The sequence below is a fragment of the Argiope bruennichi genome, chromosome 5 (genome assembly GCF_947563725.1).
Source record: "Argiope bruennichi chromosome 5, qqArgBrue1.1, whole genome shotgun sequence".
Classification (NCBI taxonomy): domain Eukaryota; kingdom Metazoa; phylum Arthropoda; class Arachnida; order Araneae; family Araneidae; genus Argiope; species Argiope bruennichi.
The window spans coordinates 36,561,029-36,587,037 of NC_079155.1; the positions used below are offsets into that span (position 1 = coordinate 36,561,029).

At 27.8% G+C, this 26,009-nt stretch overlaps 1 protein-coding gene across 2 annotated transcripts in view; it reads left to right on the top strand.

The window, feature by feature from the left end:
- LOC129968580 (prodigiosin synthesizing transferase PigC-like) overlaps positions 1-26,009 on the top strand; it is a 147,732-nt gene that overhangs the window by 88,391 nt on the left and 33,332 nt on the right. For both annotated transcript variants that reach the window (XM_056082609.1, XM_056082608.1), the window contains 10 exons: positions 2,123-2,223; positions 2,364-2,402; positions 4,016-4,143; positions 6,075-6,145; positions 7,592-7,656; positions 9,439-9,586; positions 11,160-11,277; positions 23,620-23,720; positions 24,815-24,886; positions 25,053-25,159. In XM_056082609.1, the coding sequence (XP_055938584.1) occupies positions 2,123-2,223; positions 2,364-2,402; positions 4,016-4,143; positions 6,075-6,145; positions 7,592-7,656; positions 9,439-9,586; positions 11,160-11,277; positions 23,620-23,720; positions 24,815-24,886; positions 25,053-25,159 (950 nt within the window). The remainder of the gene's footprint in view (positions 1-2,122; positions 2,224-2,363; positions 2,403-4,015; positions 4,144-6,074; positions 6,146-7,591; positions 7,657-9,438; positions 9,587-11,159; positions 11,278-23,619; positions 23,721-24,814; positions 24,887-25,052; positions 25,160-26,009) is intronic.

Here is a 26,009-nt window from a genome sequence, read left to right on the forward strand (position 1 = left end):
AAGACAATAGCACGCATTTTTGAAGCCTGAATATCTCGAAAATAAGTGTTTCTTTTAAGGCAACATAGAGAAAGATGAAAAGCATTCTCCAGCTTTTTTACGATGTTATTTTCTAATGATTGCCTAATTTAGTTGCATCATATGCAGAGAATGAGGCTAAAACTTACCATAATACCATTATTCATTCCCAATATCGACTGCATGCAAGGCAAAGTGAAAAGTTAACGATTTCCTGGATATGTAGGATATAACTTTTGCGAGTAAAATTCAATTTTAATTTTCAAAAAAGCTGATGTCAACGATAAAAAAAAATCGTTATACTGACGGTGAAAAATGATGATTTTGACTCCTATTAATAAGAAACTGTACATATGTAGATGAAGAAAATAATCTCTGATTGATTGTTTTCAACAAATTTATGGTTAATGTCAGTTTGCGATTTCATACAGCCAGATAAAAGCCATATAACTATATGCAACCTGAGACTCTCTTGCTTCGGTAGCCTAACTTTCAGAGAAAAATAAGGTTTATAGGAGATTAAATGCTATATCTAAAGTGGGATCTCTATTTCTACCATTAAAGTGCTAGCCCTCAATCATTTTAAATAGAGTTTCTAAATCTCATATATTATCTTTCCATGTCTCATAAATTCCAGTCATTTCTAATTTTTTATAAATCATTTCTCGACAATATTGAATATAGAACGATTATAAATTAATCAAAAGTGATATTGAATCGTTGTGATAGTTTGTATGCAATATTCAATAGAATGGAACATATTTTTGTTAAAAATGGTAAAAAAAAACCTTTTTGTGGTAGTTGGGCTTGAGCAGTAAAATTAATTCTAAGGCATTAATCAGTAGTTTTTTTCATCATTTCAAATACATCCCCTTCAATTTTATTTATTATTATTATCAGAATAGTATCTGGCAGGCATATACTATTCTGGCTAATAGCATATTGGGGTAATATTGAACATTGTTTTAACTGAGACTGGCGAATTAATAAATTGATTTTAAAAAGCCCCTTGGTTAATGAATTTTCCTGATTATGCCTCATATAAATTATAATTTTTTTGTCCACTTCATACCATCATTTTAAATGGAAGATGACATATTTCGCAGAATTCTCTCCCAATTACACTAACTAACAAAATGCATAATTATTTATGTTATAAAGATCCACTATTTCTATTTTAATATCGTAAAACAATTGGCAGTAAGGCAACAAATTTTCTGTCAAAGAATGGAGAACTAATTTTCTGTGTTTTTCACAAACTCTTTTGTAATAATATCAATTACAATTGCATTTAGTTTTTGAATTCATATTGCAAAAAAAATTTCAGATTTTATTATCCAAATTATCAGTAATATTAATCAGTAGTTTTTTTTATCATTTCAAATACATCCACTTCAATTTTATTTATTATTACTATCAGAATAGTAATCTGGCCGGATTGCAAGGAGATTGGGGTAACAATGAACGTTGTTGTAACTGATTAATAAATTGATTTTAAAAAACACCTTGTTTAATGAATTTTCTAGATCCAGATTATGCCCTCATATAAACTATAATGGTGTTTAGTCCACCTCATATTGCCATTTTAAATCGAAGAAGACATATTCTGCAGAATTCTTTCCCAATTACACTAACTGACCCAAATGTAAAATAATTCATGTTATAAAGAACCACTATTTCTATTTTAATACAGTAAAACATTCGTCAGTAAGGCAAGAAATGCAGACCAATTTTTTAATATTGAATTTCTTTAGCAAATCCATTTGTAAATAACAGCTATTACAGTTACTTTTTGTTTTTTGCTGTTATATCAGTGGCAAGAAATTTTTCAGATTTTGATATCCAAATTATTTCTAGTTAGGAATCCTTTGTAGATGTCAGCTAAATCTTTTAGCAACGAAACTGTACAAACACTTATGGGCATAATTAATTTGTTACGAGTTTATTAATGTTATTAATGAATTTATTAATGTTCATGAATTTATTTATTTCCCCACGCTCTCCATTCTTTTGACATGATAAAATAATTCAATTTTGATAATTGGAATATTTTGAGTTTTCATTATAAATATTCATTTTAAATTAATATTAATATTTTATTCAGTTCATAGTGCCTAAAGGAATCATTGTTACAACAGCAGCATACGCCGAATTTTTAACACCAGAAATACTTGAAGCTGTGAAATATTTGGAAAATATTGCATAGTAAGGACCATTTTCTAAATTTTTTGAAGTTAAATTCAAATAGTTTTTGAACAATTTTAACAATTTCATGAATGAAAAATAGTTATGAAAAGAAGTAATGAAAAATAATTATATTATTGCCATCTTATATTTATTTTCAGCGGGAACACGAAAGGAGATTTAATAGCTGCTTGCAAGAAGTATGTTCTATTCTCTTATAAAACCAAATTTACATATTCTAATCAAATATGTTTTTTTTTGAAAACTAAGCGCAATTTTATCACTGATGTAAAAAATAAAATTGTTGTCAAATGAAATTACTCTGAAAATATTTTTGAAACACAAAAATGATTATCATGTAAATTAATATTTAATAGTAAAAATAATAGAATATTAATTATTATTATCCAGTCTTTCTCGGATTATAATGAAGAGTGTTTTATTCATTGTTATGAAAAAAATCATGCTATTATATAGAAGTTTAGCTATTTATTTTCATAAATTATGGAGTTTAGAAATTGATTAATGTGATATATCAATAATAATTACTGCTCTTTCGTTCAAGCATAATAAAAACCGTTTATACTAAGAGTAGACAGACGCACAAACATCGCTAAGACAAGTTAACACTAGAATCACCGATGTAAAATGCATATCTAGTTTTACCACACCTGTCAACCTGACGGATTTTAGTCATCATGATTTCAATGTTACTTTTGGCTTAGTTTATGTAAATAAACGAATATAATTTAATAAAAACAACATTTAATATAATAATTCATTAATTATTAATAAAAAATAAGAAAAGCAGTTTGTATTTGCATTTATAGGATATGACATTTGATATTGAATTATTTAACTAAGAGACACATATTTTACAAATATATCTTAGATGAACATCTGCCACAAAATGTTTGTTGCACAAAATGTTGTGCAACAAAAAGCTCTATTTTTGTTGCACAATCAAAGTTTGGCAATAGGAATGCAAGATTTGTATTCACAAAGATTTTTTTTGTTTTCTGGAGTACAATCCATTGCTTTCCGTTCTTGTTTTTGGGAGAAGGTTTCTTTTCTGCAGCAACTATATTCATTAGAGAGTCTTCGTACAATACATAAAAAAAATATAATTCTAATTTTTCCAGGAAATGTTTGAAAAATGAAGTATAAAGAATAGAAATATGTATTGCCGATGATCCCTACAATATTATAAATTTTGAAATTGCTAAAGCCGCCCTATTGACGAGTCTTGGTATAAATAAGTATAGGTCATACTGATTGATGGAAGTTAAGATGACTGAGCGGAAATTTAATAGGAATATGTAATTGTTCTTATATTTCATTAAAAGTCGTTATAACTTTCTAAAACAACACATATATCAAATTTTTAAGCCTTAAATTTGAAAACCGTCAAAGTGATGGCCTTGGTAATTCTAGTTTTAAACATCATACTGGAGTAAGAATATGTTATATTTCAAAACTAAAAAAGCAGTTTTTTAAAAGTGCTTCACTTGAGCTGTACTAGTTATTAAATGAGCAAAATGAGTCAAATGAGCAATTATTATACTTTTAAAATATAATGCTTAGCTCATATTACAGATGCTTGTTAGTTAATCTTCTCTAGTTTTCAGAGCTTCAAATATTCTATTATATATATGATGTTGCCACAGAGTCTTTATAATCTAAGTATCATAGAATTATGCCCTTGATTTCTTAAAATTCCAAACATTGACCTAATGAATAAAGAAGATTTTATGTATACATGCAAATGGATTTGAATCAGTTCGAGATATTTATATGTCACGTGATTTTATAGAGTTGCAGGTATCGTGGAAAAGACGCCATTACCTAAAAAAATTTGTCACAGTATCGTCGAAGATCTGAAAGAAGTATTCAAAGACGAAGTGAGTCAAAAGAAGTTTGCAGTTCGGTCTTCTGCTACAGGTAACAAACTGTTTCTAAATAAACTTCTCAAATCGGAATGATTTTATAAGTTTACTGATTAAAATTATTGTAAATCTGTTCTGCAATTATGATACGAGTCTCATTTGTCTGATAAAGGTTTCAAATCTTTTTATTAATAGCAAAGATGTTTGTACAAATTTCTTTTCAAATTTAAAAATATGTATACGTATCCCGTATTGTTTAAATAAAATTACATATCTTTTTGCTTTCTTCAAAAATTTCATGGCTTTTTTTCCCTTTTTGAAAAGTTACTGATTTAAATTTAAAAAGATACAGGACAGACTTTTAATTCAGAAATCTTCAACTTTTTATGCTCAAAATTTTAAAAATATGCATTTAAAAAATTGAAATAATTAATAAAAAATTCAATTAAGTTTAAATAATATAATAAAACTTTCTAGCACTATGTAATTAAAATATTATTTTAAATAATAAATGGTAATAAATAATTTAAATATATTTTGAAATACACACAAGTCCATACGAGCATTATATAATTGAAGATAAATTCTGTGTATTTCTGATTTTATCCTCTATAAAAGAAGAGCAGAAATAAATAAATAATTAAAAATAAAAATAAATAAATAAATTATACAAATAAATAAATAAAAATAAATAAATAAATAAATACAAATAAATAAATACAAATAAATAAATAAATACAAATAAATAAATAAATACAAATAAATAAATAAATACAAATAAATAAATAAATATAAATAAATAAATAAATACAAATAAATAAATAAATAAATACAAAAAAATGAATAAATACAAATAAAAAATAAAATAAAATGATGACATAATTTGTGGATAAACCAGACGTCAGGAGTGGTCACCTAAAATCTTTCTATCATATTCTCTATTAAACGCTTTCTTGCTTTCATTTGTGCTCTTGTAAGTAGATAGATAAGTTACTTGTGAAAGGAATTCATTTAATATATGAAATAAATTTATAAATTCGGTGTTAAGACTACAGACCAAATTTCATCCGTCTCTTTCGAAATGTTTCTGACTTATCGTGATCAAAGGCAGGCAGGGTGATACATGTACCGACAGACATTATTCCAAAAAGGCTTTTCTCGATCCCTGAGATACCTGAAACGGAAATAGTTGCTTACTTTTGAGTTCGAGTTATCTTTTTAGGTGACTGCAATACTTACTCTTTGCATATCTCATACATAAGATAGTAAAAATGGTTTTCTAAATAACAGATATATTATCAAGTGAACTATTCGTTGAAGTACAAAAGCAGAACTTACCGAAAAAATCCTTAATCCGTTGTGTACCATACAACAAACGTTTTAAATACAAAAAATCCGTAAGTGCAAATAAAGGTAGAAAAACTACAAAAAGAAATGGAACTGGACTCAAATTATGTGCTAAATCATCATTGGTATGTGTTTCTTCATAACAATACTTACAATAATAACTCAAAACTTTATCAATCAATAGTTGCTTAATAATAGTTGCTTGGATATGTTAGTGGAATGACTAATATGCAAGAAGATGCTTTGTACTTCTTTCGAAGTTGCAACGTTACCAGATATTTGAGGAACGAAGTCTTTACTGAAATCCGCCAAAAAATATACATCAAACATTTCATCGATGTCTCAAAGTTTTTAATGTTGCTGATGGACTCAATAATTGTAAGCCTTGATATGAAGAAACAATTGCCAAGTTTGCTTAACGAATCAATCTATGTTTCAGTACAGATTTTCTCCTACTTGTGACTAAATAGATTCCTTATACTCGTATATTTCCAAATCAAAAAGCTTGTTGGCTTTTATGCGCCTTAAAAGTTCGTCCAAAAGTTCCATTTACTTGCATTATATTTCCCTATAATTATATGTTACAAAAATATGTTATGTACTTTATATTAATGTTTTTCTATTCAAATGGAATTATAGGAGAAGATACTGCAGCGATGTCTGCCGCGGGACAAATGGATACATTTCTTGGGGTACAAGATCTTAGAGAGGTAATGTTTTTTTTTCTAACAATACTAATGTTGTAATTTCACAAATATAAATTATTTTTATGAAACCTTAACTGTGGAGGTGAAAATATCGGAACTGGGGAGGTTCGGTTTAGGAGACAGCATTTTCTTTACACTAAAATTAAATTTTCTAATAAAAGTATTAGAATAAAAATCTGTCAATATATTCTGCAGATATTTTTCTTGATATATAAATATGTTTTAGAAATTTTTCAAAATATATTATCATTAAAAAAAGTAATTGCGTTAGAACACACATTTTTTTCTCAAATTGCATGTTACCACAAATAATATTCTTGAAAAAACATATTACTTATTATTTTTTACATCATATTTATTTTTCCAGTATACAAAGATATATAGAAAATAATATAAGAAAAAAATTCAACAATTATATGAAAAGTAAAAAAATTGACAATGCGGGAAATTGATCTTTTTTTAATTCGCATTATCGGTTTTCGAGGGCATTTTAAACATACAAGTTAGGTACAAGTATAAAAATCAGCCTATAAACTCTGTAGATATTTCTCTTGGTATATTAATATATTTTAGAAAATTTCCAGAATACATTATCACTAGAAAAATTAATTATATTTGTATATACACATCAGAATCAGCCGAATGAGAACTTCCATTGAAAAAATTTTCTTTACAATTATCCTCATCTCTAAAATCACTTTCTGCTTCATTTAAAAATCTCTAGAGCTCTGCTTTATAACGAGGATCAATAGGTTGTATGTTGTTTTGAGCACAAAATTTTAGAGCCGCTAAATCTTGTATAAAACTGGAACATTAAAAGGGAGATGCTGTCTTACAGACGTCGCGCTAAGAAAGAAAAGCATCCGCTGAAACCGGCTGAAAAAGTGCATGTGTAGTGAAGGTCACGAAAGAGGAAGCTTCAGGGTCAAACCATTCGATTGAGCTAAAAATAGAATAGTGGTGACCAAAAGTCCATCTTTAGCGGTCTGACAGACCGCACTCCCCAGTTAAGGGTTAATCTTCTTTATCCCAATTGGTCTTGCGTCAGGCTATAAACATTATTATGTCAAAAAAAGTTCTTTTGGCTCCTTTCCTCGACTCAGAGAAGTTCTGAAAACTCTAGCTTCATCAAAATCTTGACATCAAATATTTTTTTTTCTGCTTACAACCTTTTCTTATTTATGCTTAATATAAAAGAAAGAATAAAAGTATAGTAAATAATCAAAGACATTTTTTATTTTATCGATAATATTATTTTGATTGTGAACTTTTGAAATGAAATACTACGATTAAAGATCTTTTTATTAATGTATTAAATTGAAAGTTATTGTTTGAAATTATGAATTAGAACATTTCTATTTATAAAGATAAGTAAGCATTTGATTGAAATGCTATTAATACTTCTGTCTTATAGATTATGGCTGTAAAAATTTCCTAATTATTTTACAGATTTTTTCTGCAGTTAAAAAATGTTGGGCATCCCAGTTTGGACATATTGCTGTCGAATACAAAAGGTGAGCAAATGTTTCTTATTTTATTTTACATAACTTATTAGTAAAAAAAAATATAGAAATTATATATGAATTTCAGAATCTTTATAATTTATCTCAAAATGAAAATTTCGTCTTTAAAATTGTGATACAATTTACAATTCCATTTATTAACAATTTTATTATTTGATAAAAGATTTACATATTGTATAGTTACATGAAAGCAGCAAAATATTCAGAGACAGAAGAAAAATCCCCCCCCCCTTTTTCTAATAATTGTCAGATGAGTATGAGTTGGAAGCATACGTGAGTAACATAAGGTGCTTATTCGACATGGCAAGGTATTTCAGATTGACATGAATTGAAATTTGTGCTGTGATTTATAAGTTTATTAACAGCAGTCTTTACAAAATATTTGCTTTAAAGTCATCTTTTGCGTAGTAATAACAAATTGGGTCCCTTAATACAAATTACAATGTGCATTACACATCAAAGCGTTTTCAAAGTAAATTAAACCTTATTGCTGTTTTATATAGGTTTTTCTAATCAATTTGACATTACACCAATCAAATTATTGTCTTTAGTGAGCAGTAGGTTGAAATGGAGGTCTTTTAAAAGAAAGCTTTAAATGAATTGAAAATAAATTTCTTATTTCTTTTTAGATTCAGACACAACGAAATTACAAGACGAATAGATAGTTATATAAAATAAAAATAAAAATTCCACAAGTATATTCAGGAATTTAGATGAACTGAATTCAAAGTAAGAAAATACGGACAATTTTTTGGAGTAAAACAGGACTATTTTCGTTTTTCTTACATTGTCTAATGACTACTCAGTGTTGGCGAAATTCTTGTTTGGGGAACATTTTTCTTTTAGTGAATTTTTAGAGTGTCTGGAAAACACTCCCAATATCGTAAAATAGTTACTGATTGGGGTTTTCTATGGTGGAGAGGTACTTTCATCGGGACCATTTGTTTTGTTATTTCGCAATATTTTGAAACTTAGGATGTTGTGTTTTGTGTTAAACACAAAATATATATATATAGTGGATGATTAATTTGATTCTCTTTCTTTTAAGAATTTATTGTTTTTGTCTCTAATGGCTCTTGTGTAGACAAGCCCACTAACTTTAAGAAGTCAATTGTGGTTTAAGCCAAGGGTACGTCTCTTGTTTCTTCAGTAGCGCCATCTAGGGCCAAGAGAACGACTTAGGTACACACACGTCTCATCCCTTTTTGTGGGGCGGACTTCATTCATGCATTTCATTCACAGACCGTAGTTTATACCTGAATCAGAGAACGATCACCTCTGATACAGTACCCCCAGTGGTATTACACTAGACATGGAGGACTTCATGACCCCAACCAATTTATACGTGCGCCATCACACACACACACACACACACACACACACACACACACACACACACACACACACACACACACACACACACACACACACACACACACACACACACACCACACACAAAAGAAAATCATAAAATAATGCGATTTTTTATGAAGATAAATAGTATTTTCAGCTAGTATATTGACAAGTTTGTTGATAAAATCTGAATTGGGATTCATAGTAGCAATTTTTAATTAATTACAATTCCTTCTTTTTAATGAAATCATGAAATTAATCTTATTAAACACGTTTTTAAACAACTTTTTATTGAAAAAAAGTAAAATTACCATATTATAGTTTCTACACAACATACGTAACGTAAATGCATATACGATTACGATTTAATTAAAAAGGATGCAAACATTTTATATCATTTCTTGTTGTTTCTTATTTCAGACGCTATGGGCAGATACTGAATTCTCCAATGGCTGTTGTCATCCAAGAAATGGTGGCTTGTGAAGTTTCAGGCGTGATGTTTACTTGTGATCCTGTCACTAACAATCCATCCATTATCACCATAACTGCTAATTATGGATTAGGAGAGGTAAGCAGTTTTGGATTTTTTTTTTACTGAACATTTATAAAACCCCCGTGTACCACAAAGTATCACACGGGGCTTACAGAAGTAAGTATATAACACATAACAAAAAGAAAAAGAAGAAAATTTAACAGTTATGAAGGATTACAGATGTCAACAATAAATTTACAGAAATTTTGAAAAGCACTTCTAGTGGAAATAAGTTGGTGAAACTCTGTAGGCCAATTTATATTCATATGCTTGAGAGCCATATGAATTCATATGCTTGAGATCTGTCTTTCTTTGGCAAACTTGGAACATAGAAGGAGCACATATTCAACCTTTTCCTCCCCACAAATATTACAATCGCAGGAAGATGACGGAAACAAATTAAATTTGTACAAATAACTTTTAAAGTTACCATGACAGTTAGAAATTGGGTTATTTTGTAATTAGTATAAAAATGATGGCATGATAGTCTCTTATTAATGGATGGAAAAAATTTCTTTGTTAAACCTTTATTTGAAAGAAGATATTCATGATTCCAAGACACCACCATTTTTTCTCTCGTAATCTTCTTGTAAAAGGATTTAGGAATATTAACGCCAATGTCGATTTTGCGCTTAGTGGCAGCTTTTGCAAGACAATCGGCCCGCTCATTTCCATAAGTGCCCGCGTGTCCACGAGCAAATGCAAAAACTATTGAGATATTTTTATCTTCCAGGCTTTTAATTTGCTTTTGGATTTCAACGATGATGTTGTTAGACGAAGAAATACATTTCAGAGAATCCAAGGATGATAGAGAATCGGTACAAATAAGATAGTCTGAGATTACACTATTTTGTTCAGCTATCCATTTGATGGCAAAGTTTAAGCATAAGCAGTTTTGGATTGAAATCCCTTTTTATGTGCCCTCTGTTTTTTCCTCTATGGCAACCTTCACAAGCCAGCATAACAGTGGTTCTAGCAATTCTGAATGTAGTATTGTTACCTTTTTACCTATAGTTTTGTTACCTACATTTTTTTGGCAGAAATAAAATGGTAAATTATTATATCATTTGCTCTAGGGGAATTACTGATTGAAGTCAAAATAGCTTAACATTTGAAACGGAGACTTTCAAGCGAAATTATTTACATAAATTTAGGAAGATTTTGCAAAAGTACTCTATATTAAAACCCTTCAATATTGTCAAACAATTTTGGCATCCTTCTAGAATTGAAATATTCAAAGAAAATTTAAATTCATGCTAAATATAATTTTAGAGTTATACTGAGCGAATTTGAGCCGTGGTATAATTAACGAGTAGTCAAGATACGCGACAACATTCTCGAGAGAGAACGTGTTGTCGCGTGTCTTAACACAAGTGATAACACTTTTATTGGCACGCAACTGTTCCTTCTCTCTTCACTTCATCTTCTTTCATTCGTGGGGCTGGAACAGCTGCATGGAGGTTAGAGGCATGACAATCTTAGTTGTTTTTCTATCTCCTTGAGAAACAGTTGCTTTAAAAAAATTGTAATCTAATTTGTGAATTTTTCAGCAACACATTGATTTTTTTTATATGCGACATGATTTATTTAATACAATGAATATTCACAGACCGTGGTTTCCGGATCCGTAGAGCCGGACACCTTCACCATTAAAAGAAATGAAACCGGAAAGTTGAAAATGGATTCTGTCATTCTTGGAAGCAAACATCAGAGAATTGTCATGCAAGGTTAGTACTTTCCTTATTTATTAGTTACGAATAAGCGAGAAATTCACAAACATTATTTAGACATATGAAATAAAGTAGGCATTTTTTTTGTGAATTTGAATTTTGAATTTTGGTTTTGTCATTTATTTAATTCAATGGGGTGGGTGGATGAAGGAGAATGTATGTTTGATTTCAGAACTTTACAATATCTGTTGATAATAATTCAATTTTTTTAAAATTTTCTTATTCCCCTCTCCAGAGGCGAAAATATTTTCATACATTTGTATATCTTATTTGATGAATTTTTGTAACTGAAAATATATGTGTTATTGCAAAAGTTAAAGAAATAAATACATGTTTGTATTTTTGGTGGCACTTTAAATACTTCAAGGAAATATATATATGTAAACCATATTTTTTGAAGTAGTAGAAGGCCAAAGTCAGAAAAGACAGCTTTGAATTTTTAACTTCGTTTTATTTCCATCCCGAAAGGCATAATTTATAAACAAACAGAAGCGACAAGCACACACACAGCACAGAACGACACAGAGTTAAATGAGGAAAAGCTAATGAAAATTCTATCTCTGTGAATATATGCTGTGAGATTTTAAAAGGGATTTCCAACACGTGTCGATCACAGGCAAGGAAATCAGGGATCTTTTAAAAGGAATGTGCTTGACCGGACAGTTTTTATCCCTTCCCTCGGAGTGTGGAAACCTGTCGGATTTTAACCGATTCAGCAATTTTAGAACGCGTTTTGAATTAATTAAATTGAAAATGTGGAATGGGATCAGGAAATAAGAGAATATATTAGAATGGAAAGTTGATATGTGCTGAATTGAGCTAAGAATTAGGAAATTTATTAAGTTTAAAATATCATTATATATATATATATATATATATATATATATATATATATATATATATATATATATATATATATATATATATATATATATATATATATATATTCTTATGATGGCAGGAATCGTAAACTTACTATATGTTCACTTTTTGTATATTTCAAATTTGTTATGCAGTTCTTGCTATGGCATCTGTAGTTATGTGTCTGTAAGTTTGGAAATAAAAATTGTAATATGAGCTTTATTGTTAGTGATAGTGACTGGTCATGGTGATACCACTTCAATATTATTTAAAGGATTGTTCGTTCGTGTTACAGACTTTCATACACCCATCCATTCTTAGACATCCTTCAGAATTGTATAATAAATCTCAGTCTTGTGGTTTTCTTCTATGGTGATTTGTACAAGACCCTCTCTGTATCCAATAATATTACAAATTTTAAAACTGTTTTCATAATCAAAGTTCGTTACCAGCTGTAGATCATCAATCTGATTATGCTTTATTGAACTCAATCTTCCATATCTAGATTATCCCTACTTGAAAACCTGTATAATGGACAGCATAATCAGACATGTACTTCAGAAAACTTCACAAGAATTTTCTGAAGCACATTAAAAATAGGAAAACAAATTTGTCGTTTGTATTAGTTATTCAAAAAGATAGGCCATTGAAAGATTTGGTCCATTTTAAAGCTTGTATCACGGCTGCCATTAACAGACAAGTGCTGCAGAAAATTTCATAAGAATTGATTAAATCACTTTATGTATATCATACGGAAAACCAGCGGGAGTGATCTGACCCAAACTTTCTCGTTTACTTTCTAATAAACTTATCATGTTAGAGAATGCATACAAAATAATAATTTTTGGCGTGAATCTATCTTTTTTACTGGCTTTATATTGTGATGCTTGGCGATTAATCCCTGGCATGCGGTTAATAGTTGGAGGAATTTAAGTCATTACGATTTTGAATAATCGCATTTACGTGTTTCTGAAAGCACAGATCGACAGACAGTTAAACCGTTGTTGTTTTTGGTTTAAAGTGCTTGCACTATAGATGTTAAATCTATGCACTGAATCTTATTTACCTAGCTCTTTTCGTTTTGTAATTATCGTATTAAATTATATTCGAACAGCAGGATAGACAAACTTTCTATGAACGAATTTTGCTCAAAATTTGGTAGAAATACAAAAATTTGGTGTGAAGGTCATATACCAAATGTCATTCGTCTAACTCATAACGTTCTTGTTATTTTTGTCACAGATAGACAGACATTTTTCCAAAAATGTGTTTTTCGAACTCAAGGAGGTTTGAAACATAGAGATTAATCAAAATCTCTATGTTTCAGACTTGTGTTCAATTTCAATCTCGGGTAAAAATATATTTTTAACGATTATTATACTTTTTCTATACTACGTATACGAGAATTTAAAAAGGAGAGCATAAAAATTATGAAATGAATTACTAAAAGAATGATTAATGAGTTACTGATACAGGAAATACAAAAAACGTCAAATATACAGCATTTTTGTTCTGTCCATTGGAAAAAAAACGTGTCTATGTCTAGTAACTACTCCATTAACACATATAAAGTATATTCAAAGCGTTTTTCATATTTTTACAATTTATAATAAAAATAATTAAATTATTCAGTATTGAATTAAATTTTTAATGTGAATCACCGATTTTTTAATATATATATATATATATATATATATATATATATATATATATATATATATATATATATATATATATATATATATATAACCAATCTAAAGTAAGAAAAAGTTTGAAAACGAAACTAAAATGAAAACGAAACAAAACAGTTTCGAAATCGCAACTAAAATTTATTACCTATTTAAACTAAAACCAAAAAGTAACTTCATAGTATTTAGAGAGCGCAATTGCAGCTACTTCTAAAACACAGATGAATTTATACAAAAGTATTAGAATCAAGTTAAAAGGAAAAACAAAAATCAAATAAAAATTAAACCAAAAAAATTATTAAAAAAATTAAAAAAGAATCCGGCCTGAAGACTTTTTCAAGGGTCACCCTCAGGCAGGGATTCAAATAAAGGGATTTTTTTCTGTGAGAACATACAGACATTAAGTCTAATAATGATTCCTCGTGACCCGAAAATCCCCCGAAATTATGCTCAAGAGATATACCATTTTAACAGAAAGGAAATATAAAATAACAAATTAGAAAAAAACCACAAAGTAAAAATACAATGAAAACAATAACAATAAAAACAAAAACAGCATTAAAATTAAAAACGAAAAGCCAGAACATACCTTCCAACAGTGAATGAAACTTTAAACAATCGATTGTTATTTCCTGTTTTTGAAAGTTAACGGTAAATTATGTAAACAGAGGTAGGCACCCAGCGCCATCTATTGAGTGATCCAATATGCAAGTAAATTTCTATTTTTATTTAAGCCAAAAGATTAATCCCAAACCATACCTTGTTTAATTAAAAAATTGACATTACAGTAATTTCTAGGAAAATCATTTTTAATTAAATTTTTAAGGAGGATATTTGATGCTTCAATATAAGAATTTTTATTATTGCAAACCCTTTTGATCCTGTTAACTTGTGAGAAAATTAGATTTTTGAAAATTTTAGAGTTTAGATTGGAATGGTAGTTACATAGTTTTGTTATTTTAAAGTTGAAATCATCCCTTTTATCGTAAATACCAACTATTGTTTTATCATTAGCAATTTCGATTTTTAAATCCAGAAAGGTAGCCTCAAGTTGATTTATATTTGTATCTTTTAGAATTAAATCTTTTGGATAGCAATTAGTAATAATATTAGTATTGTCGAAGTTAATCAAAAGTAGGTCATCAATATATCTCCACCCGTTTATTAAATTATATTTAATTATTTTTTTCTCATAGTAATGCAGGAAAATATTAGCTAAAGCACTTGAGAAAGCTGTCCCCATTGGAATGCCCTTGACTTGTTTATAAAAATTAATACCATTAAACACGTAATTTTCAGTAATATTAAAATTACATAACTCAAGCCAGTTATTTTTAGGAATGATATTTTCATTTAAATATTCGTCATATATAAAAGTGCAGACCTTTATTAATTTTTCATGAGGTAGATTAGTGTATAAATTTTCGAAATCAAAAGTATTAAGTTTGTTAATGTTGTTATCTTTAAGAAAATCTAATACTTCTTTGTTACTAGAAATAATAAAGTTGTCTTCATTTTTTATTTTGTCCAGGATAATTTTTAAGTATTTAAAGAAATGTTTACCCGTGTAGTAATTATAACTACCAGTGCTACAGGTTACGAATCTGAATTTTAATGGATTTTTATGAAATTTAACTGTTGGGAATAAATAAGGATAGTTAAGAGAGCAAGTCTTAGTTTTGGTTTTTTTTGCAAAAGCTAGCATTCTTTTATCTAATTCCTTTTTTCCGGTGTTCTTTAACATATAAGTTGCATTAGAGTTATATTCATTAATTAAAAGTTCTTTATAATAATATTTACAAATTAAACAGAAATTATTTGCTGATTTATCTATTACTGTAATAACAAATTTTTCTTTTAAATTTTTTATTTCATTTTTTAATGTTTTACCAAAATAAATCCCACGTTCTTTAGATCTGTCAAAATCAGTATTCAATTTTATTTTAATTTCCTTTAAAATTCTCACTTTCCATTCCCCGAAACCTTCCGCAGGCCAGTGGTATTTTCTAGATAATTTGGCAATAAAAACATCCAAATCATTACCAATAGAAATCAAAATTTTGTTATGGTTTATTTTTTCTCTTAATCTAAATTTTGTTCCTCTTCCCATCAAATCTCTTAAAGAGTTGGATTCAATAATTTTTAAATTACCTGTAATAATATGACCTTTATCAATATCTATAAAATCTTTATATTTTTCCTTGTTACAGTAACAATCTGTTTTATTTATTTTATCTAAATTTTTGCTATAGTAATTATAATTACAAATTTTTTTCTTTAAAGTTGAAGTGTAACTAAACGCTATTGATACATTAGTTTTATCTGCAAGAGGAAAAAATATATTATTATTATGTATAATTTTGGGTAATTTTAGATATTCGAAGTAAATATCCAAGAATTTAATCACACAGTATTCTTTGTAAACATTATTTTTATTATTAAAAAGTAAATCGTTTTTTCCAATGTTAAGTTTACATTTAATAAGATCTAGAATAATACATTTAGTGTACGAATTTTTAAACTCTAATTCCCCGAATTTATTATTTAAAAACCATTTCATTTTATTATTTCTAAGACCAAAAATGTATTTCCTAATTCTGTGAATGTTTTCACTATTGTGTTCCAGATTACAGTAATTTTGAAATTCCTCAAATATAATTTGAAAATTGCCTCCTTTCCCTTTACCTCTTTTAAATCTTTTAGAAAAGTTATCTTTATTTAGAAAATTTTTAAAAATGTTAAATTTGTTATAAATGCAATTATTGTTTAAATCTGCATAACCTTCCCCATTTAATTTACTATTGAGACCATAAGGAAATAAAGTTTTCAGGTTGCAAATATAAATGTTTTCCAGATCTAATCTTTTGTTTAATTCGTTAATATTGTCTTCTAGAATGTAGATATTAATATTGTTAAAGTTATGGTTTTGAAAATGTTCCAGTTCGAAGTCAGTGGTCCTATTTTTTATGAAGTTTTTTATATCGGATCTGTGATTGTTAATTCTTAAATTAAGCTCGGTGCTAGTTTGGCCAATATATTTTAAATTACATTCTGAACAATTAAGGAGATAAATCAAATTTTTGTTTTTACAGAATGTTTGTAATTTTGAGTTTTCATTTTTGATCTGTTCCTTATCTGCCAAAGGACATGTCCTACACTTTCCGTTTCCACAAATTTTATATTTTTTTGTATTTTTAAGATTTTTTAAACAAAACAATTGTGTCAGAAATTTTTTCTCCGTGAATGCTCCTGACACAAAGCTATCCACAGTGCCCCTTGGTAGAGCGCGCGACGGGCCATGCGCTATGATAAATTCGTTATTAACTTTTTGCATATTTTAATTTATTTATTAAAATGAAAATATATCTCCTAAACGCCAAAAACAAGGAATTCTCGAAAAAGTAAAATCAGGAAAAATGATCTGAAAATTCTTAAATTTTTTTTTTTTTTTTTTTTTTTTTTTTTTTTTTTTTTTAGGCAATACACCAAAAAACCTATTGAACCCCCCACCACCACCAAAAAAAAACTATTAAAAATATTTTATTTAAAAATTTTGCAGTTCGTGGAACAGCGCACCTGCAGCTAAATTCCAACCAAATGCAAGAACGAGTAACCAATCTAAAGTAAGAAAAAGTTTGAAAACGAAACTAAAATGAAAACGAAACAAAACAGTTTCGAAATCGCAACTAAAATTTATTACCTATTTAAACTAAAACCAAAAAGTAACTTCATAGTATTTAGAGAGCGCAATTGCAGCTACTTCTAAAACACAGATGAATTTATACAAAAGTATTAGAATCAAGTTAAAAGGAAAAACAAAAATCAAATAAAAATTAAACCAAAAAAATTATTAAAAAAATTAAAAAAGAATCCGGCCTGAAGACTTTTTCAAGGGTCACCCTCAGGCAGGGATTCAAATAAAGGGATTTTTTCTGTGAGAACATACAGACATTAAGTCTAATAATGATTCCTCGTGACCCGAAAATCCCCCGAAATTATGCTCAAGAGATATACCATTTTAACAGAAAGGAAATATAAAATAACAAATTAGAAAAAAACCACAAAGTAAAAATACAATGAAAACAATAACAATAAAAACAAAAACAGCATTAAAATTAAAAACGAAAAGCCAGAACATACCTTCCAACAGTGAATGAAACTTTAAACAATCGATTGTTATTTCCTGTTTTTGAAAGTTAACGGTAAATTATGTAAACAGAGGTAGGCACCCAGCGCCATCTATTGAGTGATCCAATATGCAAGTAAATTTCTATTTTTATTTAAGCCAAAAGATTAATCCCAAACCATACCTTGTTTAATTAAAAAATTGACATTACAGTAATTTCTAGGAAAATCATTTTTAATTAAATTTTTAAGGAGGATATTTGATGCTTCAATATAAGAATTTTTATTATTGCAAACCCTTTTGATCCTGTTAACTTGTGAGAAAATTAGATTTTTGAAAATTTTAGAGTTTAGATTGGAATGGTAGTTACATAGTTTTGTTATTTTAAAGTTGAAATCATCCCTTTTATCGTAAATACCAACTATTGTTTTATCATTAGCAATTTCGATTTTTAAATCCAGAAAGGTAGCCTCAAGTTGATTTATATTTGTATCTTTTAGAATTAAATCTTTTGGATAGCAATTAGTAATAATATTAGTATTGTCGAAGTTAATCAAAAGTAGGTCATCAATATATCTCCACCCGTTTATTAAATTATATTTAATTATTTTTTTCTCATAGTAATGCAGGAAAATATTAGCTAAAGCACTTGAGAAAGCTGTCCCCATTGGAATGCCCTTGAAGAAGTAACAAAGAAGTATTAGATTTTCTTAAAGATAACAACATTAACAAACTTAATACTTTTGATTTCGAAAATTTATACACTAATCTACCTCATGAAAAATTAATAAAGGTCTGCACTTTTATATATGACGAATATTTAAATGAAAATATCATTCCTAAAAATAACTGGCTTGAGTTATGTAATTTTAATATTACTGAAAATTACGTGTTTAATGGTATTAATTTTTATAAACAAGTCAAGGGCATTCCAATGGGGACAGCTTTCTCAAGTGCTTTAGCTAATATTTTCCTGCATTACTATGAGAAAAAAATAATTAAATATAATTTAATAAACGGGTGGAGATATATTGATGACCTACTTTTGATTAACTTCGACAATACTAATATTATTACTAATTGCTATCCAAAAGATTTAATTCTAAAAGATACAAATATAAATCAACTTGAGGCTACCTTTCTGGATTTAAAAATCGAAATTGCTAATGATAAAACAATAGTTGGTATTTACGATAAAAGGGATGATTTCAACTTTAAAATAACAAAACTATGTAACTACCATTCCAATCTAAACTCTAAAATTTTCAAAAATCTAATTTTCTCACAAGTTAACAGGATCAAAAGGGTTTGCAATAATAAAAATTCTTATATTGAAGCATCAAATATCCTCCTTAAAAATTTAATTAAAAATGATTTTCCTAGAAATTACTGTAATGTCAATTTTTTAATTAAACAAGGTATGGTTTGGGATTAATCTTTTGGCTTAAATAAAAATAGAAATTTACTTGCATATTGGATCACTCAATAGATGGCGCTGGGTGCCTACCTCTGTTTACATAATTTACCGTTAACTTTCAAAAACAGGAAATAACAATCGATTGTTTAAAGTTTCATTCACTGTTGGAAGGTATGTTCTGGCTTTTCGTTTTTAATTTTAATGCTGTTTTTGTTTTTATTGTTATTGTTTTCATTGTATTTTTACTTTGTGGTTTTTTTCTAATTTGTTATTTTATATTTCCTTTCTGTTAAAATGGTATATCTCTTGAGCATAATTTCGGGGGATTTTCGGGTCACGAGGAATCATTATTAGACTTAATGTCTGTATGTTCTCACAGAAAAAATCCCTTTATTTGAATCCCTGCCTGAGGGTGACCCTTGAAAAAGTCTTCAGGCCGGATTCTTTTTTAATTTTTTTAATAATTTTTTTGGTTTAATTTTTATTTGATTTTTGTTTTTCCTTTTAACTTGATTCTAATACTTTTGTATAAATTCATCTGTGTTTTAGAAGTAGCTGCAATTGCGCTCTCTAAATACTATGAAGTTACTTTTTGGTTTTAGTTTAAATAGGTAATAAATTTTAGTTGCGATTTCGAAACTGTTTTGTTTCGTTTTCATTTTAGTTTCGTTTTCAAACTTTTTCTTACTTTAGATTGGTTACTCGTTCTTGCATTTGGTTGGAATTTAGCTGCAGGTGCGCTGTTCCACGAACTGCAAAATTTTTAAATAAAATATTTTTAATAGTTTTTTTTGGTGGTGGTGGGGGGTTCAATAGGTTTTTTGGTGTATTGCCTAAAAAAATTTAAGAATTTTCAGATCATTTTTCCTGATTTTACTTTTTCGAGAATTCCTTGTTTTTGGCGTTTAGGAGATATATTTTCATTTTAATAAATAAATTAAAATATGCAAAAAGTTAATAACGAATTTATCATAGCGCATGGCCCGTCGCGCGCTCTACCAAGGGGCACTGTGGATAGCTTTGTGTCAGGAGCATTCACGGAGAAAAAATTACTGACACAATTGTTTTGTTTAAAAAATCTTAAAAATACAAAAAAATATAAAATTTGTGGAAACGGAAAGTGTAGGACATGTCCTTTGGCAGATAAGGAACAGATCAAAAATGAAAACTCAAAATTACAAACATTCTGTAAAAACAAAAATTTGATTTATCTCCTTAATTGTTCAGAATGTAATTTAAAATATATTGGCCAAACTAGCACCGAGCTTAATTTAAGAATTAACAATCACAGATCCGATATAAAAAACTTCATAAAAAATAGGACCACTGACTTCGAACTGGAACATTTTCAAAACCATAACTTTAACAATATTAATATCTACATTCTAGAAGACAATATTAACGAATTAAACAAAAGATTAGATCTGGAAAACATTTATATTTGCAACCTGAAAACTTTATTTCCTTATGGTCTCAATAGTAAATTAAATGGGGAAGGTTATGCAGATTTAAACAATAATTGCATTTATAACAAATTTAACATTTTTAAAAATTTTCTAAATAAAGATAACTTTTCTAAAAGATTTAAAAGAGGTAAAGGGAAAGGAGGCAATTTTCAAATTATATTTGAGGAATTTCAAAATTACTGTAATCTGGAACACAATAGTGAAAACATTCACAGAATTAGGAAATACATTTTTGGTCTTAGAAATAATAAAATGAAATGGTTTTTAAATAATAAATTCGGGGAATTAGAGTTTAAAAATTCGTACACTAAATGTATTATTCTAGATCTTATTAAATGTAAACTTAACATTGGAAAAAACGATTTACTTTTTAATAATAAAAATAATGTTTACAAAGAATACTGTGTGATTAAATTCTTGGATATTTACTTCGAATATCTAAAATTACCCAAAATTATACATAATAATAATATATTTTTTCCTCTTGCAGATAAAACTAATGTATCAATAGCGTTTAGTTACACTTCAACTTTAAAGAAAAAAATTTGTAATTATAATTACTATAGCAAAAATTTAGATAAAATAAATAAAACAGATTGTTACTGTAACAAGGAAAAATATAAAGATTTTATAGATATTGATAAAGGTCATATTATTACAGGTAATTTAAAAATTATTGAATCCAACTCTTTAAGAGATTTGATGGGAAGAGGAACAAAATTTAGATTAAGAGAAAAAATAAACCATAACAAAATTTTGATTTCTATTGGTAATGATTTGGATGTTTTTATTGCCAAATTATCTAGAAAATACCACTGGCCTGCGGAAGGTTTCGGGGAATGGAAAGTGAGAATTTTAAAGGAAATTAAAATAAAATTGAATACTGATTTTGACAGATCTAAAGAACGTGGGATTTATTTTGGTAAAACATTAAAAAATGAAATAAAAAATTTAAAAGAAAAATTTGTTATTACAGTAATAGATAAATCAGCAAATAATTTCTGTTTAATTTGTAAATATTATTATAAAGAACTTTTAATTAATGAATATAACTCTAATGCAACTTATATGTTAAAGAACACCGGAAAAAAGGAATTAGATAAAAGAATGCTAGCTTTTGCAAAAAAAACCAAAACTAAGACTTGCTCTCTTAACTATCCTTATTTATTCCCAACAGTTAAATTTCATAAAAATCCATTAAAATTCAGATTCGTAACCTGTAGCACTGGTAGTTATAATTACTACACGGGTAAACATTTCTTTAAATACTTAAAAATTATCCTGGACAAAATAAAAAATGAAGACAACTTTATTATTTCTAGTAACAAAGAAGTATTAGATTTTCTTAAAGATAACAACATTAACAAACTTAATACTTTTGATTTCGAAAATTTATACACTAATCTACCTCATGAAAAATTAATAAAGGTCTGCACTTTTATATATGACGAATATTTAAATGAAAATATCATTCCTAAAAATAACTGGCTTGAGTTATGTAATTTTAATATTACTGAAAATTACGTGTTTAATGGTATTAATTTTTATAAACAAGTCAAGGGCATTCCAATGGGGACAGCTTTCTCAAGTGCTTTAGCTAATATTTTCCTGCATTACTATGAGAAAAAAATAATTAAATATAATTTAATAAACGGGTGGAGATATATTGATGACCTACTTTTGATTAACTTCGACAATACTAATATTATTACTAATTGCTATCCAAAAGATTTAATTCTAAAAGATACAAATATAAATCAACTTGAGGCTACCTTTCTGGATTTAAAAATCGAAATTGCTAATGATAAAACAATAGTTGGTATTTACGATAAAAGGGATGATTTCAACTTTAAAATAACAAAACTATGTAACTACCATTCCAATCTAAACTCTAAAATTTTCAAAAATCTAATTTTCTCACAAGTTAACAGGATCAAAAGGGTTTGCAATAATAAAAATTCTTATATTGAAGCATCAAATATCCTCCGTAAAAATTTAATTAAAAATGATTTTCCTAGAAATTACTGTAATGTCAATTTTTTAATTAAACAAGGTATGGTTTGGGATTAATCTTTTGGCTTAAATAAAAATAGAAATTTACTTGCATATTGGATCACTCAATAGATGGCGCTGGGTGCCTACCTCTGTTTACATAATTTACCGTTAACTTTCAAAAACAGGAAATAACAATCGATTGTTTAAAGTTTCATTCACTGTTGGAAGGTATGTTCTGGCTTTTCGTTTTTAATTTTAATGCTGTTTTTGTTTTTATTGTTATTGTTTTCATTGTATTTTTACTTTGTGGTTTTTTTCTAATTTGTTATTTTATATTTCCTTTCTGTTAAAATGGTATATCTCTTGAGCATAATTTCGGGGGATTTTCGGGTCACGAGGAATCATTATTAGACTTAATGTCTGTATGTTCTCACAGAAAAAATCCCTTTATTTGAATCCCTGCCTGAGGGTGACCCTTGAAAAAGTCTTCAGGCCGGATTCTTTTTTAATTTTTTTAATAATTTTTTTGGTTTAATTTTTATTTGATTTTTGTTTTTCCTTTTAACTTGATTCTAATACTTTTGTATATATATATATATATATATATATATATATATATATATATATATATATATATATATATATATATATATATATATATATATATATATATATATATATATATATATATATATATAAGATTTATTCCTTCTATAATATGTCTTTAAAGAAAGCAAAATCTAATTGTATTATTTTTTCATTTATATTTTTAAAATCTTCCATAAGACTCTGGAGGAACAATAACTGAAGATCTTGGAGAAGAATCGAAAAATGAAAGCTGCTTATCTGAGCAAACTGTCATCAGACTTGCAAAATTAGGAATTAAGGTAAATATTATCATTTAAATCAGAGATATAGTATGATATGTACATATACGAATCGGCAAACACAAAGCATAAAATAAACTTCCGTCGTTAAGTTTTTATTTGAAATACATTTAAAGTTAAATGGTAAAGATTTTTTTAGTTTAACTTGTTTATTAAATTGTAATAAGTAAAATTATATAACTTTTTTTAGAGTATGCAAGCAGAAGCCATTTCAGTTGGGAAAATAAGATTTGAGTTTGTATGCACTAAAAAGTAAATAGAAAGTAATTTTAAGAAATATAAAAACACAAAATTTTATTTTTGAAAATAAAAAGAAAGATAACTAAATGCTTATAAGAAAAATCTAAAACATAATTCATTTTGCATTTTGCAGTTCTTTGTGATAAACATTTTATTTTAATAAGTTCCCTTGAAGAATTTTTTAAGCCATTTTATAACTATTCACAATTTATCAAGGCGAAATTGTGCTAACACCTTCTTTAAAAAACTTTTGCTTACAAAAATGAATATATTGATTACGTATTCGTTTTCGAAAATGACTTACTTTAACACTTACTTACTTTACTTACACTTACTTACTTGACTTACTTTACTTTAACAACAAATTTTGAAAATGAATATATTTTACTTTAATAACGAATTTTGAAAATGAACATATTTTACTTTAACAACGAAACAGTATTTCTTGCCATTAAGTAATAAACCTGCTCCATTCGTTATAGGGTAAACAATTTATTATGTATCCTTTTTTTATTTTTATTTTTTGAAAAACTTTCTTAGTTGACAAAGAGAAGACTTAATTGAGATTCAGTGCCCATGCATGTAACGAATATATCTATGTCTATACATGTATCTATAACTGAATTAGTATTTAAATTTATGACTTACTTGTATTTAAATGACAAATTTCCAATATTTATTTGTATATTCGAAGTGCAATTCTACTTCGGAATTCAAATTATTTTTATGAGTTAAATATAATTTTTTTTTCCTTTTTGAAATTTTCTTCATAAAATATTTCAGAAGAATATTCAGATATGTTTTATTTATAATTTCTTTAAATACTCAACATGTATCAAAATCCTTTTTTTTAGATTGAAAAGTACTATAAATCCTCTAGAGACATTGAGTGGGGCATTTTGAATGACAAGATATACATTTTACAAGTAAGTGTTATTTGCCATTGCTTAGTTTAAAAAAAACATTAAAGGAATATGCAGTTTTCTGAAATTATTCCATCGCTTTAATCTAAAATTTGTTGCTTTCTTTTACTGTTTAACGGTTATTGAAAATGAAGTTATTATTTTCAAATTCTGAAACAACTCTTTCCAGTCTCGTCCTGTCACAAATGCTGCTGCTCCAACGGATGAGGAAATCAAACATGAATTCGATTCGCCTCTCAGATGCGAGAATGAATACACGACCGTCGCAAATGTTGGGTAAGGATATAATTTGTATCTGAATTTAATTGAAAATTTCAACTATTCTTTAAAATTTAAATTATGTTCATAAATTATTGTTATTTAAAATGAGAAATAAATACCATTGAAGGTTTTATACTTAATATAAAAATGCTTATAATTAAACTCAGATTTGTCTTATGGTGATACAATATTGTAACAATATTTTTTGATGTAACCACAATGATTTCCGAAATTTTGGTTGGACAATATTGTGAAGATAACGTTATAATATTTTAATACATCTTAAGCTATAAGGAATCAGGCATCTAAAGAGTTATGTTGAATCTATGAAACTATAACTTCATTTTTAACAGAGAATCTTTAGGGAGAAAAGTGTGGCGAATTGTTATGAGCGAGAATAGAACCTGTGATCTTGTGGTTCGCAGTCCATTAACGACTACGATACAAAAGCACAGTCTGTGGTGAAATCTTATAAGTCAATTAACAGCTACGCTATCCGAGCAGTTGCTTTTGTATCGTGGTCATGTTACTGGGCTGCGAACCACAAGGTCCCAGGTTCTATTAGCGCTCATAACAATTCGACACAGTGGTGACCTCGGAGAACGATCCTTTCAACCTTCGCACAGCTATTGTGGCGCCATCTACCCACAGCAAAAACCAAAGTCGTCAGACTCACTTGACGCAGCAACAAAATCAGCAACCACTCACTCACACACGCTCGCCATAACGCTTGGCGCTACTCAAATGGGTACAGCCGCATTAGAATCAACAGCTAATACATCACCACTCAACAGCCATATTGTTCGTCTCATCTTCGACTCATCGGAGGGAGAGTCTGTGGTGAAAGCTTATAAACCAGTTAACA